This window comes from Puma concolor, chromosome C1 (assembly GCF_028749965.1).
Source record: "Puma concolor isolate L17-30 chromosome C1, mPumCon1.1.hap2, whole genome shotgun sequence".
Lineage (NCBI taxonomy): Eukaryota > Metazoa > Chordata > Mammalia > Carnivora > Felidae > Puma > Puma concolor.
In genome coordinates, this window is record NC_141674.1 from 215,793,760 (window position 1) to 215,812,196 (window position 18,437).

At 59.2% G+C, this 18,437-nt stretch overlaps 1 protein-coding gene across 1 annotated transcript in view; it reads left to right on the forward strand.

Moving 5' to 3' along the window:
• Positions 1-13,008, forward strand: part of LOC112871553 (DIS3-like exonuclease 2) — a 147,946-nt gene extending 134,938 nt beyond the window's left edge. The window contains exons 7-13 of the mRNA XM_086719929.1: positions 1,353-1,536; positions 2,137-2,223; positions 5,194-5,341; positions 5,734-5,864; positions 6,035-6,139; positions 7,535-7,636; positions 8,320-13,008. Of these exons, the coding sequence (XP_086576055.1) occupies positions 1,353-1,536; positions 2,137-2,223; positions 5,194-5,341; positions 5,734-5,864; positions 6,035-6,139; positions 7,535-7,636; positions 8,320-8,448 (886 nt within the window). The 3' untranslated portion in view covers positions 8,449-13,008. The remainder of the gene's footprint in view (positions 1-1,352; positions 1,537-2,136; positions 2,224-5,193; positions 5,342-5,733; positions 5,865-6,034; positions 6,140-7,534; positions 7,637-8,319) is intronic.
• The last annotated feature ends 5,429 nt before the right edge of the window (positions 13,009-18,437 follow it).

An 18,437-nucleotide genomic window follows, 5' to 3' on the forward strand; every position in this document is an offset into this window, starting at 1 on the left:
GGGGCTAGGAGTGCAGGCTCGGGTGGGCTTCTCCCGAGACCCAGATCTGGCCCAGTCCCTCTGGTGGTGCTGTCGCCAGAGGGCCATTTCCAGCCCCTCTTCCTCGTAGAGAGGGCTTCTGGGAGATTGGTTTGTTCTCGGGGCGGCTTGGCAGGCCAGAGCCACACTTCTGCCCTGGCAGGCCCAGTCTGGGGGGGGGGGAGGGGCTCTGTCAGCTCATGCTGATTCTCCCCCCGCCCCCATCACTGGCTGCTTTTCTTTCCTCTCGAGAGCTTGGCCAGGTGACAAGGCTAACCCTGAAGTACTACCCACACCTCCAGGAAGAGGAAGTGCGTCCCCGGCCTCCGGCTGCTTGCTGCCAGGGCTCCCGGAGCTTGCTTACTCCTTGACCTCTTCTGCCTCTGTGGGAGAAGCACAGGCTCGACATGCAGCCTGGGGGCCCAGATCAAAGGCAGGGGGGAGAGCTCCCTGAATTGAGCGAGGCTCTCCCTGTGCAGCACACCCTGGCCACGGTGGCCACAGCATGCCCGAGCCCCCTTTCCAGGGGCTTCAGCTCTTATACGTGTGTGTGATCGGTTTATCCTCCCACGGGAGCCCCGGGTGCGGGAAGCAGCATATGGCCTCCTGCCCCAGATGCGGGGGCTGGGGGTGCTGACCTCAGGGCTGTGTGATCCAGCTTCCCACTCTGCCTGCTCCTTTCGTCCCCCATCCGTCCCCGCTCCTCTCCCTGGGTCCTTGGTGTGCCTTTGTGTCTTGAAGCCATATCCGTTGATACTTGTTTATTCTAATTACACTTTAACTGTCTGGGATTTGGTCACCTCAACTGCGCGTTTGCTTTGCCCCAGAACGGGCAATCCCTCTTGCCCTCTGCGACTCTCCGTTCATCTCCCCTGGGGGAGAAGGGAGCCCTGGGTCTGCTGACCGCCTTCCACATACCCCCAGGAAGCCCTCTGAGTTCTCATGGCATACCTGGGCGCCTTGTTTTCGTACAGCTGGTGCGCCTCTGCGTGTTCTAGGAGGCTAGTCATTCAGCAGAGCTCCTTACCGAGCACCTTCTTCCAGTCAGGTGGGGTTGGGGTGCTGGGGTGCCAAACACTGGGGCCATAGCAGGGAATAAGACAGATGCCATCCCTCCGTCCAATCGGGGAGGCGGTGTGCAACCTCACGCTTCAGCAGAGAAGAGTGATACAGACCGGTTAGCGCGGAGAGGGGCCCGAGCAGGGGAACAAGCCTGGGAGACAGGACAGTGTCTCAAGGCTGAGACTCAAGGGTACATGAGAGCCAGCCCACAGAGAGCCTGGGAGAGAAGGGGAGCAGCAGCCCCTGACCCCTGCTGGTTCCCCCCACCGCAGGCTCGTGGAGGAGTTCATGCTCTTGGCCAACATGGCAGTGGCCCACAAGACCTACCGCGCCTTCCCTGAGCGCGCCCTGCTGCGCCGGCACCCCCCGCCCCAGACCAAGATGCTCAATGACCTCATGGAATTCTGTGACCAGATGGGGCTGCCCATGGACTTCAGCTCTGCCGGAGCCCTCAACGTGAGTGCCGGGAGTGTAGGGGAGGGGGAGACCCTAGCGGAGAAAGCCTCCAAGTCACAGAGGCCCTGGCCGTGGGCCATGCTCCCCACCAGGACCAGGCCACGGGAAGCCAGTCAACACCCATCTATCTATGGGCAGGGATCCTGTGGCCAGGGATGGGCGGGGCTTGGGTCCAGAAACTTTCAGTAAGGGGCTGAGATGATTGGAAGCCAGAGAATGTTTTTTATGGTAAGTAGGGTCAAATGTTTCCTGCCTGGATCTAAGCCTTATGGGGCTTGGGGACCCGTGACTTCAGCTCCGATCCCACGGGAGGGAGGCTGTTCCCATCTGTGCTGTAAGCCTGGGGTGGGCAAAGAGGCACCTTAGGTCAGACAACTGGAAACCAGTCTCTCCCTCCAGCCAATAAGACACAGACTGACCTCAGAGCAGGACATGGGCTGGGGGCTGCTGGCCCCCTGCAGCCCACCGTGGCCATCTGAGCATGGTCGAACCCCTCAGCATACCCTTCCTCCCCAGAGCCAGGTCTCAGATGGTCAGAGGGTGACAGGGGCCCCAGAGCCAACCCAAGCTTGACTGCATATCACACGGGTTTGCTTCTAGAAAAGTCTGACCAAAACATTTGGAGATGACAAGTACTCACTGGCCCGGAAGGAGGTGCTCACCAACATGTGCTCCCGGCCCATGCAGGTAAGGAGGGGCCTCATCCCCATCCTCCCTTTTCTCTTAGGAGCATCCATGGCCTCCACACACACAGGAACTAAGGGGAGGGGTGGGGAGCACCCCCAGGCAGCACCTAGGACAGGTGAGCCCTGGGTTCCTGAGCCTGATCTGCCTCCTACACAGACTTGCCTGCCTCATCTGCTCAAGGACGGCTTCTACAGGGCTGTTAAAGGGCCTCGTTTGAGCCCCACTGCCCCCTTCACGTGGCCTCTGGGGCTCTGTTTCCTAGCAGAAGGCAGGGAGTCCCCACAGGGTGTACGCTAAGCCTTTGGTGCCCAGTCGCCACAAACCAGACCAGCTTAAGGAAGGGAATGGGGGCTGGTCAGCAACTCAGTTGCACGGGCACCCCGGAGGGGAGAGATTGTCTTGTCTCCTGCAGCAGCCTGCCCAGGGGAGCAGTCATCAGCCCATACCACGGCTTCTGGACCCCAGGCAGAATTGTCTCCCTCTCGCCAGCTAGTAGAGGAGGATTTAGACCATGGGCCTGTGTCTGCAGGCAGGGTGACAGGCTGGCAGCCTAGGAAGCAGACAGTGAGCTTGCTCCTAACAGCAGGTGTCAGCCCTCTGGCAGGCGCAAGCATCTTGGGAAGGAGCCACCCCACCAGCCTGTCAGGTCAGCGGGAGCCACAGATACTAATGGGACCAGCTCTGGGCCCCAGTCTGGCTGAGGGGCAGTGACAAACCATTTTTCAGGGGCTCAGTCACTGCAGATTCAATCTGTTCACAGGAACCAGGTCACCTCAGCTGGCCACAGCCGATTTATTTTCTGACAGTCATATTTTCTGCCAGGAATGGAGTCATCCGGGCCCGTGTGGTCTGGCTGCCTTTCCCCTGCCCCCAGTCACAATTGTCTGCCCCCACCAAGCCCCTTAAAGCCACACAGAGGGGCAGGTGTGCCTGTGGCCAAGGGGCTCGATGTCACTCTGCCCTCCAGTTACTCTGAGATGCAGTAGCCCCTGGGTCCCAAGATCTACCTGTTGACTGTGCCGTGAGGGCTAATTGGGCTCCCGTTCCCTGCCCCCAGCCTCTGGAAGGCATCCACCTCCAAGGTCAGACTAGCCCTGGAGCTCCACGGAAAGGAGCCTTCCTCTCCCGAGTCACCCAGAGCCTTAAATAGAGTGGACTTCTGGCCTTGCCTGTCAGTAAGTGACCTTAACAGCCAGCCTTTGTCTGGGGAGCTGATGGCAGGGGGTTGTTGGAATTTCTGAAGTGCCCCTGTTCTCCCAGTCCTGAGAACTGGGACAAGGACAGGGGACCGAGCAGGGGCAGCAGCAGTGAGCACAAAAGTCCCAAGTAAGGTGCTGGAACTGGGCACCAGGGCTGTCCCCGGAGCATCTGGTCCCTGGGAACGCCACAGCCCTCACCCATCCCACCCTGCCCAGAGACACCTTCTCCAGCCGGAAAGGGGACCAGGGCCTCCGTCCTCCTCACCCCTGATCATCTGGGCCACCCCCGAGAACAAGGCCCAGACGTGGCTTGGAGTGGAGGCTGCTCCCAGCTCTCCCGGGGACTTGCCCCGGACATAACCCAGGTCCCAGCAGGAGCTGGAGGGGAAGAGGTCTCAGGGAGCTGAGCAGGCCATCCCCAGCTGTGCCCTGGATTCCAGGGCCGACGTACACAAAGTAACTGGAGCCGGCTGTCCGTTTGGCCAAGTGCACAGGCGGGTGTGTGCAAACAGGGAGCAAGTGAGTGAGCACACAGGGGTGTGACTTTGGCCCTAGATGAGGAACCTGTTCTCTTGTTCCCAGGCAGCAGCGGCGTCCTTGATTCCCAGCCCCGGAAGCTTGGGGACCACTGGGCAAACAGCTGCGGGGACGGTGGCCAAGGCTCCCGGATGGCAGAACCACTATGGGCCTGGAGCTATTTGCTGGGCCCCTAGAGAAACTTGGCCTCTCTTCAAGCACCCCATCATCGTTTCCTCCCCTGCAGAAGGGCCTTTTGAACTCAGGCCTCTCGAGTCTTGGCTCAGGGCAGCTTGTCAGGGACAAGAAGGGCTGAGGCCGGTGGCTGGCAAACCTCTCCCTCCCTTGGCTGGTGCAGGGTTGAGTATGGGGGGTACAGAGGTGCCAGGGTGCAAGCATCGCCTCTAGCAGGACAGGCATCGGGGCCAGAGGGCACGAGGTTGGTCACAACGAAGACTAGGCCTGGGCCACAGAGGAAGAGCCAGGCACCCCCAGTCGATTTCATTCTAGGCGGGTAGCAGGAGTCTTGGGCCGCATGATGGTGGCGGAGGTGGACTTCGCGTCCTTGCAGAGCCCCGTAGCCTCCTCGGCGTCTGCTGCTGCCTCCACGGGACGTCTGCGGCCCCTTGTCCAGCATGGCCACAGGCCTCCCCTCTTCTCCCTGTTGCACACTAGCTGCCCCATCCCCGTCCCGTGGAGGGGCAGACCAGAAACAGCTCCCTCCTTGTCGCGGGCGGTAACAGCCCCGAAAACTCGGCAGTGGCTGGCTGAGGGGGAGGATGAGCTCCTCCCCAGCTGCCCTCACAATTCAGCAGGTGGGCGGCCCTCCCTGAGGGCTTGGGTGGCCGGTCCCACAGGCCTCGGAGGGAGGAGGTTTCCAACCATCCTGAGGTTTCCCAGCACCCCCTGGGCCCCACAGAGGCGAGGTGGGCCCCTTACGGTGCTCTTTGGCCTGTTCTGCGTGCTGCCATCGCGAAGGGTCCGGGCAGTGCAGGGCAAGGCCCACGTTTGTCTTCAGCAGGAGAGGGGCATGGGCATCTCGTGGCTCTGCACAGCCTCGTGGCAGCCACACTGGTCCCCTTACAGAGGGTGGCTCCTGGCCTCCTCGGGCCTGTGGTCGGCCACCTACAGCCTGGCAGTTCAGTCCACCCCCAAAACAGCCCATCATGAGACTCTGAGCATCACAGCCTGGGAGAGCAAACTCCGCCCTGACCTGGCCTGGCCAGGTTCTAAGACTCACCTCCCATCTCCCCAGATGGCACTGTACTTCTGCTCGGGGACGCTGCGGGACCAGGCACAGTTCCGGCACTATGCCCTCAACGTACCACTCTACACCCACTTCACCTCCCCCATCCGCCGCTTTGCTGACGTCCTGGTGCACCGCCTCCTGGCCGCCACTCTTGGTAAGACAGCACTGGGGTAATTCAGGCTTGTGCCCACCTGAGGGCTGCCCAGCCCCAGAGCGGGTCCCATGGCTCTATGTAGAGACTCCAGGGGGCAGACGGCCTGAGCAGCCGGGGAGCCTGGGCCCAGAAACACCCTCTGTGAGCATGCTGGGGGTGGCTGCAGTGGGGCTCATTAAAATCCTATACAAAAGCCGGGGCTCGAGGACCCCAACCATGGCTGCCCACCTTGCCGGAGCCTCCGGAGCTGAGCAGCAGGAAGGCCTCTGCCCTGCATGGGTTTCCCAGGCCCCACCTTGCCTGGGCAGGGAGCACCATGCTTCCCGTCACCCAGCCGTGGCCGGCACACGCACAGCACCCTGCCAGCTGCCCCGCACCCACCCTCTTCCCAGGCTACAGGGAGCTGCCGGACCTGGAACCCGACGCCCTGCAAAAGCAGGCCGACCACTGCAATGACCGCCGCATGGCATCCAAGCGCGTACAGGAGCTCAGCACCGGCCTCTTCTTTGCCATCCTCGTGAAGGTGAGGCCACCGGCCTGGCAGCCCCTCCCCCTCACCTACCCCACTCCCCCTCCTGGGCACCTGTTCACGAGGCGCCCTTAAGGAGCTCATGGGCCTTCGGCAGCTGGGGTGGGCCCTGGGGGTGATGGCATGTCCTGTGGCCAAGCCTCGGCTAGAGCTCCGTCCTGCAGGAAAGTGGCCCCCTGGAGTCAGAAGCCATGGTGCTAGGCGTCCTGAACCAAGCCTTCGACGTGCTGGTGCTGCGCTACGGGGTGCAGAAGCGTGTCTACTGTAATGTGAGTGCCCACGGCCACCCAGGCCGGGGTTGGGGACCTTCCGGGCAGGCACAGTGCTGAAGCGCACCCACTATGACATGGGAGCCGGGGACCTCGTGGCGTCTGTTGAAAGCCCTCCCTCCTCTCACAGACCCACCGAGCTGCATCGACCACACACTGTGCTTTCACTTGCGTGTCCCCCAACCCTCTGCTGGGGTCTCCTCCATCTCTCTCTGGTCTCTGGGGGTTCCTGGCCCAGGGACACACGAGCGTGGAGGATGGGAGCACAGCGCAAGGTCCTTGATGTCCTCGTGTGCACCGGAGAATACAAGCTAAGGCAGTGACAATGGCGTGTGGCAGCCGAGTGTATATACCCCCCCGACCTTGCTACCCTCTGCCGCCCGTCGCCAAGCCCACTTGTTGAGCCACGCCGGGACCCCCAGCTGCACCTGCCTAGGGTGAGGGATCCAGGCCAAGAGTCAGGCTTGGGCCCCTTCCCGAAGGACCCAGGCAACCAGAGAATGGGCCCCACCCTAGCCAGTGCAGGGCGGCAGAGTGTGCAGGCTTTGGGGGTGGAATTTTTTATAGGAATGTGAAGGAAGGAAAGATGAGACAATGATCCAGGGCCACTCTGGAAACTATGTCCCCTGAAGAGAAGGAAGAGACCGGCCCTTGCCTTGGGTCCTGCCCTGTGTGATTATTTATTCAAGGTTCTTTCCAGGGGCACTTGGTGCCTGTGCCAACGCCATCTGAGGGGCCTGTTTCAGCTGACCTTGTGGTTGGCAGGTCACCACCTGGCCCTTGACCCTGGCTTCGACTTTCTTGACATCCAGAACACTTGGGGGAGGGAGTGCAGAGCCCCGCACATGGCGTAGAATAAACATGGAATTAATACGGTGGAGCAAAGCGGAAGAGACAGAATGGAGTCCAGCTGGACTCAATCAGGGCTCTTGCCCTGAAGTTCATTGAGCAGGACAAAAGTTCAGGTCTAGGTCATCAGACAGATTTGGGTCTGCAGACAAGCCAGCCCTCAGCCTGTGTTAACAGACCCAGCCCCCGCAGGGGGCGGCACCCCTCAGCCTTGGGTTCCCCCGTCCACCTTGGGCCTCAAGTAGACGGCCCCTGATGAGCCAGGATAGACCCAGCCCCTGCCACTCAGCACTCGGTCACCCTCAGGTCCTGCCTTAACGGAAGATGGCCTGGCAGGGCCTTCCTAAAGCTGGCCGGAGGTAAGAGCCAAAGGTGGGGGTGGTCCGTAGTCAGAGGTCAAGCAGCCGTCTGCTGGGAGTGGGGCGGGGAGCTCCTTCAAGGCCGGTCAGAAGCTGCCTCCCAAGCAGCGGGCAGCCTTTCGGGGTCAGAGGTGAGGAGGCGGCACGCAGAGCTTGCACCCCACAACACAGGCGTGTGTACCCCCAGGCGCTGCCCCTGCGGTCCCACCACTTCCAAAGGGTGGGCAAGAAGCCGGAGCTCACGCTTGTCTGGGAGCCTGAGGACCTAGAGCAGGAGCCGGTGCAGCAGGTCAGAACCAGGGGGTGGGGCAGCTTTTCCAGAATGCCACTGTGGGCCCGCCCGCCCCTCAGCTCTCGAGGAGCCTTCCTCCTGCGGCACCCCTGCCCTGCCTGCCCTGCTGCCCCTCCTGCGCCCCCACCCCCACCCTCAAGCACTCAAGCTCCCGGTGGGCTTTCAGCTTCTACCTGCGAGACCCACACGGCTCGCCCACATTACCTCCTTCGGGCCACGGCTTTCCGGCACTGCCTTCCCTGCCTTGGGGACCCACTGCGGGGAGAGGACGGGGTTCTGCCTGTCCCCGTAGAGCAGGGTTTTCATTTTGGGGGTCCTTTTGAGAGTCCGATGAAAACTGTGGACTCCCTACCCCAGAAATTGCACGTAAGGTCTTCCCCACAGCACACTCTGAAGGCCAGCCCCAGACCCCGGCTGTTTTTGCGGACACTGAGCACTCACTTGTGCGCCAGACGACGGACACAGCCGTGTGTGCTTCCCTCACTTCCCACCAAGGCCACCTGGCCTCAGTCCCCGAGCAGGCTCGGCTTACAGATGGGCAGACAGAGGCCTAGAGGGGCAGGGCGAGTGGGCCTGGGGCCGAGCTAGATGGACAGTGGCAGGCCCTTGTCCCTCCCGTCCCGCGGGACCGGCCCCTCACGACCCGTTCGGGTCACCACGCTGGCTCTGCTCTGCTGCAGGTCGTCACCATCTTCAGCCTGGTGGAAGTGGTGCTGCGGGCGGAGACCTCGGCCCTCAAGTACAGTGCCATCCTGAAGCGGCCGGGCCCCGAGGGCCTCCCGGGCCCGCGGGACGAGGAGGAAGCGTGACGGTGACGACGGCCTCCAGCCCAGCCGCACCCCACCCACACCACTGCCCCACCCGCTGGCTTTTAGGAATAGGACCTTTTGACACCAAAGGGGATTTTTAATTTGGTTTTTAACGACTCAGGGTTTTTGTTTTTATTTCTTCATTTTGTTTTATTTTTGCAGCTCAGTTTTTAAACAAACCGGAGAGGAGAGGGTGGGGCCGGACGGAAGGCTGAGGCCCGGCTGGTGCTTAACCAGAGCAGAACAGGACCCGGTCCTCCTGGGAGGCCAGCCCCTCTTCTGCCTGCCCACCCACTGCCTTCCCCTGCCCAGGAAACCGGGGGTTTTCAGCAAATCAGTGTCATGGAATAAAATCAGTGTGAATTGTGGTCCGGTGTGTGGGGCACCCCTGGGAGGCCAGGGCCACAGGGTCCCCCTTGGACCCAGGACTGGGGACCTGGCTCGGGCTCCACCCCTCACAGCTGAGCTGAGATCGCCACCCTCTGGAACCTTTCTGTCAGTTCCAGGATGATTCACAGAGCTGGCCACATGTCACACTGTTGCCAGGGCCTCATTCTGGCTGATTAGAAATGTAATTAGTATGCAAGACAGCAAGCTCAGCCATCACCCTGCCTCAGGTGGCTGTGTCCGTCCCTGCCCCCACCACTTCCTCTCTGCCTGCTGGCCTCAGGATGGGGGAGGCATGGGTCCTATAACACCCCCCCCCCCCCCGCTTCAGGTCCTAGGCCAGAGCTCTGAGTGGCCCTGTCCACACCCCCTTGCTTCAAGCTGGCCCCTCGGCACCTCCAGCGCCCGTCCCAAACCCCGGCAGCACCCCGTGGGGTCCTGGCCTGCCAGAGGGAAGGAGAGCCCCCAAACTGGCCTTCCCCACCAGGGACGGGAAAATGGGTGCCTGGTGGCCCTAGGCTGGCCTAGTCACCTGCCTGGCATCGTCCTGAGCGCCCACCAGTGGCACCGTCCTCGGGGACCCAGGGACAGAGATGGAGGGCCGTTGGGCGGTGCTGTCTCCCCAGCTGGCCCGACCACGGCCTGCACTCCTTCCCCACCTAACTGGGAAACCACAGATCAGCTTCCCTAGGAGCTGCCAGGAGCGAGGGTGAACGGTGCCCCTGGCCCCGGCTCCACCGTGCCGTTTCCTCTGGTGTCAGTATTAAGCCCATTTGATCTGGTGGCAGTGAATTTCCTTCAGAGAAAAACTCAGTACGATACCTGGGAGGAGGGCCTCGCAGGAACCGGAGGGCTGATGGAGCCGCTGCTTTTGTCCACCGGCAGGCCATGGCCCGTCCTCATCCAGCACCGGGCTGGGTGTCAGAGGGGAAGGGAGGACACCGTTCGGTTCCTTTCTCTTCCTCCAGCACCCTAGCCAGCCTTCCAAGTGTCCATCTTGCCACCCCCTCTCCGTTCCTGTCCCCAGAACCTTCTCCTGCAGCCAAGTATCTGGAAAGGAAGATGGGCGAGGGTCTGGTGGTTTGGCATTTGGAGGAGGAGATTTCTGGGTGTTTGCTGTCCCGGGCAGCCCGACAGAGCCCCGGTGCTGTCCCCGAAGGCCTCCCACGGAGCCTGGGAGCTGGGGGCAGGGCAGAGCCCCCATGGAGTGGCACCCCTCAGGGCAGCGGTGTGTCAGAGCAGCCGGGCTCCCTCTCGAGCAGCGTGGACTCAGACCGGACCCCCCGAGCCCTGGAGAGGCATAGCCAGCTTGGTCAGCAAAGAAGATCTTGGCTTCCGGCACTCGCTTGGGAGTCGCCCTGATGCACTCTGGAGCCATGGGGGCCATTGGGGCCCCAGCCCACCCCCACCCCGTTTGACAGAAGTGGAAACTGTACCCAGCAAGGAAGCAGGTCTCCGGCCAGAGTGACACAGCGAGACTGCCCAGCCAGGACCAGGGCTTAGGCACCTGCCCGCCACTACCCCCCCACTGCCTGTGGGCCCAAAGGAGGCGGCCCAGCACCCTTTCCAAGTCACCGGAGTTCGTCTTCATCCCCTCCCCCGGCACACGGGGCTCTGGGGGAAGCCCACGGAGGGGGCCGCCCCTCCTGTGTCCCCACGTGATGGAGCTCTTGACAAAAGGATGACCAGCACAAAACCTCGTCAAAAAGTAAGACTCGTTCATCCCTTCGGCTGCTCCAGAACCACTGCATGCTAGTACAGGCAGGAGCCCCAGACCCCACGCGAGGCCCTGTCTTTCTCACAGGGCCACCTCAGATCACCGTGCGGGGGGAGGCGTCATGCCAATAATGTCACTACAGGACGAGGCTCTAGCAGAGCTCCGAGGCTGGAGAGCATATTCCAAGCCATGAAGGGACAGTAGCCAGGTGACACATGGGCCCCACACGGGTGAAGAAACTGAGGCTTGACAGTATTGGACTTAATCACGAGCTGTGAAGGTCAAGGTCATTAGGGTCAGAGAGCACTGAGAGGATGTGCAAGAAGATGCTGGAAAAGGAGACTGCATGGACCTTCTGAGCTGGCCAGAGACTCTGCACTCCAAGGGCCGTGAAGAGCCACTGGAGGTTTCCAACCAGAGCTGTGCCACAGTGTGGCCTCTGTGCCTTCAGTCAGCCCTATGTTCTCGGGGCCGCTGTCCAGAGGGGACTTGTGTCACTAGCGTGGCAGGTGGTGGTGATGGCATGAAGGTAAAGCAGGAGAGGGAGGTCGAGTGTGGGCAGGGCCTCAGGGAGCAGACTGCTGGCTATTTGCAGGCGTGGGCCCTGAGGTCCAGTGCCATCTGGATGGTGGAGGGCGTGGGAGGCTGGAGCGCAGGAGAGCCAGCGAGCTGGGACAGTGAGGACTTTCCTCACGGGGGGAGCAGATGAAGGGTGCAAGCCAGCTAGTGTCTCTGCTGAGAACAGACCTGGGACGCGGGGTGGGGGGGAGGTGGAGGCAGTACAGAGGCTGGGCTGGGGCTGGAGGGCGGGGGGGGGGGGGGCACGCAGCAGTAGGGGTAGCGGCCGCAGGTAGAGGTGGGAATGCCGGGCTGAGCCCTGAAGTGCAGGACAGTGGTCCTCTAGCCGGGCATCCTCAGCACACAGCCCGGACCGGAAGCCTGGAAGGGCTCAGGACTGAAAATCCAGGGTCGGGAAAGATGGGGAGAAGGAGCCAGAGAGAGGGGCCCTTGAGCCTTCAGGAAAACTCCTGTCTTTTGATTACAAAGAAAAGAAACCCAGTGCAAAGTGGCTCTGGGAGGAGGGAACTGGTAGGAAGATTGGATGTGAACTAGCAGAGGAGGGCGGGAAAGCCCACCGTGAGGGAGGTAGGGACGCACCACCCCTCCAGGTCACCTTGAGTGGCTCTGTCTCCCTTCTCCGTTTCCTCTTCCCTTCCTCCTGGTGTAAATCACTTCCTCCACCACGACCTTCTGGAAGCTCTGTATCTTGCAGCCCACCCTCTTGGAGAGAAACTGACACCCTCTCCCAAGTTAGAGAGACCCCAGGAAAGAATGGGGCGGCTGCCCACCCCTGGCCCATCAGAGAGCCGTCACGGGGCAGAATGGTAGCTCCTGGGGTCTCTGGCAGTTGGGAGGGATGGGTAAGAAGCTGGGGAGCTGGTCCCAGGAAGAGGCCACACCACTGGGGAGACACAGCACCAGATGCCCCCCGCAGCTGCTGCAAGCACAGAACAGTGACGGGCCCCGAGGTGGGAAGCTGGAGGCCAGGTTGGGGGGACCGTGATAATCCAGGCAAGGTGAAGGCCTGAGAGAGGGAGCAAAGCCCAAATGTCCCGACAGAGCTGGCACCAGCAGGTGCCGGAGTCACGGGCAACATTGGGCTCCCCACGGAGGAGGCGGGGAGGAGCGCCCTGGGGGAGTGGGGGCAGAGGAGGGGTGGGGACAGCAAAGGCCAGAGGTTGGATTCCTTCTGGGGACAAGAGAGCCTCAAACGCTGCTGCCAGGGGTTGAAAGCATGAGGCAGAGTCGTGCAGCACGTTGGGGCCACGCAAGTGGTGCAAAGCAGCAATCCTCGCAGCAGCCGAGACAGGAAGCACCCCAAGTGTCCGCCAGCACAGGAATGGATAAAGATGTGTCGCATACACACAACGGAATATTACTCAGCCACGAGGGAGGACATCCTGCCAGCTGTGACGCCATGGGTGACTCTGGGTGACATCACGCTAAGTGAAGTGTGCCAGGCACGAGACAAATACATGTTCTCACTTACGTGTGGAGTCTAAAATCCTCAAATTCGTAAAAGCAGAGCAGAATGCTGGTTTTCAGGGCCAGCCGGGGCAGGGAGGAAGAATGGGGAGGTGTCGGTCGAAGGGTACGAAGTCTCAGTTGTAAGACACGCAAGTTCCGGGGACCTCGCGTACAGCATGGTGATACAGTTAACGATACTGTGTCGTGTGCTCGAAAGCTGCTAAGAGGGTAGATCTTCAGTGTCCTCACCACAGAGAGAAAATGATCACTATGAGGTGATAGATATGTTAATTAGTTTGATTGTGGTGGTCATTTCACAATGTATACATATTATCAAAACACCAAGTTGTACATCTTAAGTGTATACAATTCCTATTGTCAATTTATACCTCAGTGACGCTGCTAAATAAACAAATAAATACAAATGGCGTCTGTGTGCCTCCCCCTTAAATCTGGACAGGCTCAGTGGCTGCTAATAGGCAGAAATGTGGCAGAAGTGACCCTGTGCTAGTTTCGAGGCCCAGGCCTTAGGAAACTGGCAGCTTCCACTCCCATTCTCTGGGAATCCGGCTGCCATGTTGTGAGCAAGTTCGAACAGTTCTGTGGAGAAGCCCTCAGGGAAAGGAGCCCGTTTATCAGCCACGTGATGGAGCCACGTTGGAAGTGGATCCCCCATGTCCCCCCCCCCGCCACCCCAGCTGAGGCCCCAGAGATCAGACACAAACTGTCCCCTCCAAGCCCTGCCCAGATTGCAGATCTGTGACCAATAAATGTTGTTTAAGGTTGTTTGGGGATGGTTGTTATACAACCATAGATACCGAGAACAGAATATCAATAGAATATGTCCACAGAGCTTAAAGTTAAAAAATGAAGAAGTAAGTCATTTAGAAACAGTGGTAAATGTCAACACAGAAAGCCAAGAGAGGGGAAGGTGGCTGCCTCTGAGATGGAAAAATGGAGGGAGAGAGACCGAGAACTGCTGTTTTCTGTTTTGTTGCAACAAACCTTACAGATCTATTTGATAGTTTAAAACTGTATTCACATGTAACTTGGATAAGAATAAAAACAAAAACAGACCACCACCCCCCCAAAAAAAAATACTTTCCTTAGCAAGAATGGATCTACAACTGGTTTAAAAGGCTTTTTGTACATTCAGCAACAGGGATGTTAAACAGTCCATCATTCCCGTCACTAAGATAAAATTCCTGCCAACAGGTTGCCTGATACTCCCAGTGAGTTCAAATGCCACCCAAGGCTTCTACTCAAGACTCAGGTGGCAGTCTGGGTCGCGACAGGTCTCAGTTGCCTCAGTGGAGCCGCTAGGGACCGTGTTGGCTCCATGTCTGAGCCAAGGTCAAGGTGTCCAGGTTGAGAAGGTAGGCCCTGGGCAGCGAGCCAGCCCAGAAGCCGCCTGCCATCAGTCAGGCCAAGGGGAGAGACAGAAATGCTGATGGGAAGGCTGCTGGCCCTGCGTGGTGGCTCCTCAGGAGGGCTGACCTTGGGCCCGGGCTGGGCACTGACCACACAGGCCCAGTGCACGGGTCAAATCACAGATTTCAGGGTCGATTAGAGTTGAGAGGGGGTTTTGAAGTAGGTGAAAGACGTAAGCCCCGGTGAATGGAAGGAGGAGAAAGACCCCTTTCACGGCAATAAAGAAGATTCTGGAGATGGGGGGGAGGGTACTTTAAGCACTTGGAATGATGACTTTGAATTTGCACATAACTGAGGTTACAAATTTAAAACCTACTGCAAATCTCTTTGAACCTTTTTTTGAGTTTTTATGGTTTGGGGATTTTTTTTTAATACATAGAAAGCAATTTTAGGGGGGAAGTCCATTTAAGTCGTTTATTTTACTTAAAGTTGTTTGCCTCAAACGGCTTTGTGAATGGCGTTGTGTAATGTTCACAGATCGTTCACTGCTCCGTTCTGGAAAGCCTTTAGCTAAATGTTGAAGAGGCAACAGAAACGGAGGTACATGCCTGCTCTCATATATTTCACCTTAGTAGATTTTGCCAACTAACCAAGGTGCTCTTAGGATAAGACTGTCCTGCTTCTTAGGATACAAAACTCAGAGTTACATTACTGCATACAGTTAGAGGAGTGAGCTTTCTTTCCCTCCCATTGTATATCCACGACCAAATCACCTGTCAGCCATGGACGTGTCTTTCCTGCATCACCCTAAGAAGAGTGACCTTGAGCCATGGCTCGAGGAACAGCCACCTGCCCGCCCACCCTGCCCTTGCCACCGCTGCCACCACAGGGCAGAGGAGAGGCCTGACCTCGGCCCACTCGGCCAGCCCACTCCTGCATCCCCACCCTGGGGCAGGCTGAGACCCCGGGGAACCATAGGGGAGGGGGATGTGGTGATGTTTCCTGCCCTGCTGGTGGATGGTCGGTCCCCTTATCTGTACCCCATCCCACCCCCACAAATATGTGACCCAAGTTCCCCCATAGAAGGGCCGTGCCTAGATATTCCTCCCACCCAGGTAGGTAGAATGGCCCAGAAGGAGGCCTTGCCTACACAGACCTTAATTAGGAATTTTTTAATACTTGTTTTCTAGGAATAAGCCACTTTGCCTAACATTTGGCCCGTTGGCTTTCAAACGCTCAGCTTTGATAACGTTCAAGACCTGACCTGCCTCTTTTCAACGATTAGGGTTTCACCTCCCTCCTCCCCCACTCCAGGATTGCCTCTGTCCCACGGCCCTGTGCTCACAGCCCTATGACATCAGTACTAATTATATTTTTCCATTTCGCAGAGGAGGAAATTAAGGCTCGGGCGAGGTTAAGTACTGAAGGACACCCATGCTAAGTGCTGGAGACCCAGCCCAGGCCCCGACTCGCTGCAGTTGGACCCTTTGGTCTTTGCCAACCTGGGGGTCTGTAACGCGGTTTATTCTGCATCAGTCGAACACCTTTTTGCTGTCATTCCGTGTGAAGAGGCTGCCCAGCAGGAGGAGGAAAGGGAGCTCGGCGAGGCTGGCAGAAGAGGGATTTGGGGAGGGGCTGTTTCGAGGGGCTTTGCCCAGAGGGAGCCAGCAAGGAGGGCGGGCACGGAGGAGAGGGCGGATCCCTCGGGCCAAAGTGCAGAAAGCCACACCACGTCCCAGAGTCCCTCCTCCACCGTGATCACCAGCTTTCCTGTGCCAGTGACTCCTCCACCTGCCTCGGCCTGTGCTTCCCCCACCCCCTCCAGCAGCACCCTGGAGGCTGACCTCAGCCCAGCCGCCCCTCCTCTTCACGCCCTCCTCCGCCTTCCTGAAGCCCAGCCGGGCACCAATCCTCCAGTCTGTCAGTGGGGATTGTATCCAGGCTTCTCTCCTGCCCGGATCCCCCAGCATTACTTCCCGCTCCTCTCCAGGGTGGTCTGACGCTGGCCAGGGGAACCTCAGTTCTTCCCCTGGGACAGCGTCCAGGAATATAGCTCAAGTTTACATACCACCCCCCGCCCCGCCACCTCTGGACAGGAAGCCCCTCGCTGATTGGGTCTGATTTGACCCCTCTAGGTCTCCAGGATGACTTCATGTGGTCAGTGCTCAAGAGATTTACTGAATAGAACGGTCTCCTTTAAACAACTAGTAGCTGCCCAGCTTCTGGTTTTTGCCTCCAGGACCCTCACTGAGACCTTGAGCCAGTGTGGTGAGGACAGCTGCAATGGCCCCATGAGCATCTGAGGGCTTCACCTCCTGAGCCTCAGTTTCCAAGGCTGGTATAATGGGCTCCCTCTATTAACAGTTGTCTTCTGGGGCCTTCCTTTGGGCTTTGCAACCTCTCTCTGACCCCTGACACCAAGCTGGTGCTGACCTTGTGCGGGTCACAGTTCCCAGCGTGAGGGCAAGTGACTTGGTATGGTGTAATCCCTGGGGTTCCCAAGTGTACCCCAGCATGCACTTAGCTCAGCCTTAGATGCACTCAGTTTTGCTGAGCCCCAGAACATATCTCGGCAAACTTTTCCCCTCCACGGTCCCGGGGATGCCCCCAAGGTCTGTGCTGTCTCTGGTTCCTTCCAAAGGCCCCCAGGGCCCAAAGTGGCCCCTGCTGGGGCCATTCTCCAGTCAGTGCCCATCTGCTCCTGGGGAAGGGCAGAGCCTAAGTCTCTTGAACCTGGAACAGGGACCACAGACACACAAACCACAGAAAGGCAAGGGGTTCTCCCTCCCCTGCTGCCAGTGCTTTTCACGTGACCCCCTAAGAACTCTCTCATTGACCCCGTGACCCTGGCCATGGCCGCTGCTCTCAGCTGAGTGCTCCTTCCTGGTCCATCAGCTCCCCAGGCCACGATGCAGCTAATTGCTCCATGAGCGGCATGGTCCCCGTGACTTTCTTGATGGCCCCCTGCTCAGGCCAGGAGGAGAGGCAGGCGGGCCAGCCTCCTCTCCTAGCCCCAGAACTGCACAGGCAGGCCTGGCCAGAGAGGGAGACACGTCATCAGAGGTGCAGTGCCACTGTGGCTGGGAGGGGCTAACATCTCTGCCCTCACCCGGTGCCCTCCCTCCTGCCTGCCAGACTCCCAGGTGGCTTTAGGAGGCTTGGTACCCCCTGATCCCAGGAGGTCTGCCCATGAAATGAGGGCAAAATACAACTTGTGTTCGCTTCCAGCATCCCCGCCTGAATGGGGACACTCCTACTGTTTCGACAGGGCTGGTGGGAGGTTCAAATGGGAGGCACTGCCCCTAGAAAGAGTTGCCTCGGTTTCCCCCAAAGTGTTCCCCATCATGCTGAGGGGTGTTGTCTTTTGGTGATCAACAGTCATTCCCAGCTCCTGCCATGCTCCCCCTGAGTGGCAGGGCCGTCACTACATCTCCTAGGGGTGGTGTCACGGTGAGATCAGGAGGGCAGGAGGCAGGAAGGAGCCATTCCTCCATGGGGCAGCGGCAGCTGCTACAGGGTAGGCAGGCTCAGCATCACCCTGGGTGCCTACCCACGCCCTGTGCTGGGGGCCGGGAAACACCCTGAACAGCCACCGGTGGTAGATGAGGGTAACGGTGGAGGGTGCCAGGGCTCCAGATGGGGCCCTTCAGGACAGGCCCTTCCTTCCCAGGGAGCAGACACACCAGGACAACCAGACTGCCGGCTGCACAAAGCGAGGCAACTCCCAGCCTGAGCTAACAATTACCCAAGAGGCGTTATCTCTCTCTCTTTTTTAATGTTTATTTATTTAGGTTTTTTTCGGGGGTGGGGGGGAGGGCACTAGTGTGGGAGGGGCAGAAAGAGAGAAGGAGAGAGAATGCCAAGCAGGCTGTGTGCTGACAGCACAGAGCCCGACACGGGGCTCGATCTCACAAACCACGAGATCACGACCTGAGCTGAAGTCAGGAGTCAGACGTTTAACCGACGGAGCCGCCCAGGCGCCCCAAGAGGCATTATGTCCTGCTCCACACCCAGAAAGACCAGAAAGAGCTTGCTGCCTGCTGATTTGTCATCCTGGGCCGCAGAGGAAGGACTATAACCAGATGTCATCACAGGTGATTCAGGCCCAAAGGTGCCTTCCCGCGTGGCCTTCCTGGTGGCCCCGCACAGCCGGGTCACAGCTGCAGGCTTCGAATGTGGACAAACATACTTTGTTTACTGCCCGTGACATGCGGTATATGTTCCGTCTCCAGTCCCGCTCAGGCACGTGACAAAGTTCACAAGAAACGAGAGCTGAGGCGCCTGGGTGACTCCGTCGGCTGAGCGTCCGACTTCATCTCAGGTCATGATCTCATCGTCTGTGAGTTCGAGCCCCGCGTCAGGCTCTGCGCTGGCAGCTTAGAGCCTGGAGCCTGCTTCGGATTCCGTGTCTCCCTCTCTCTCTGCCCCGCCTCTGCTCATGCTCTCTCTCTTTCTCTCAATAATAAATAAACGTTAAAAAAAAAAA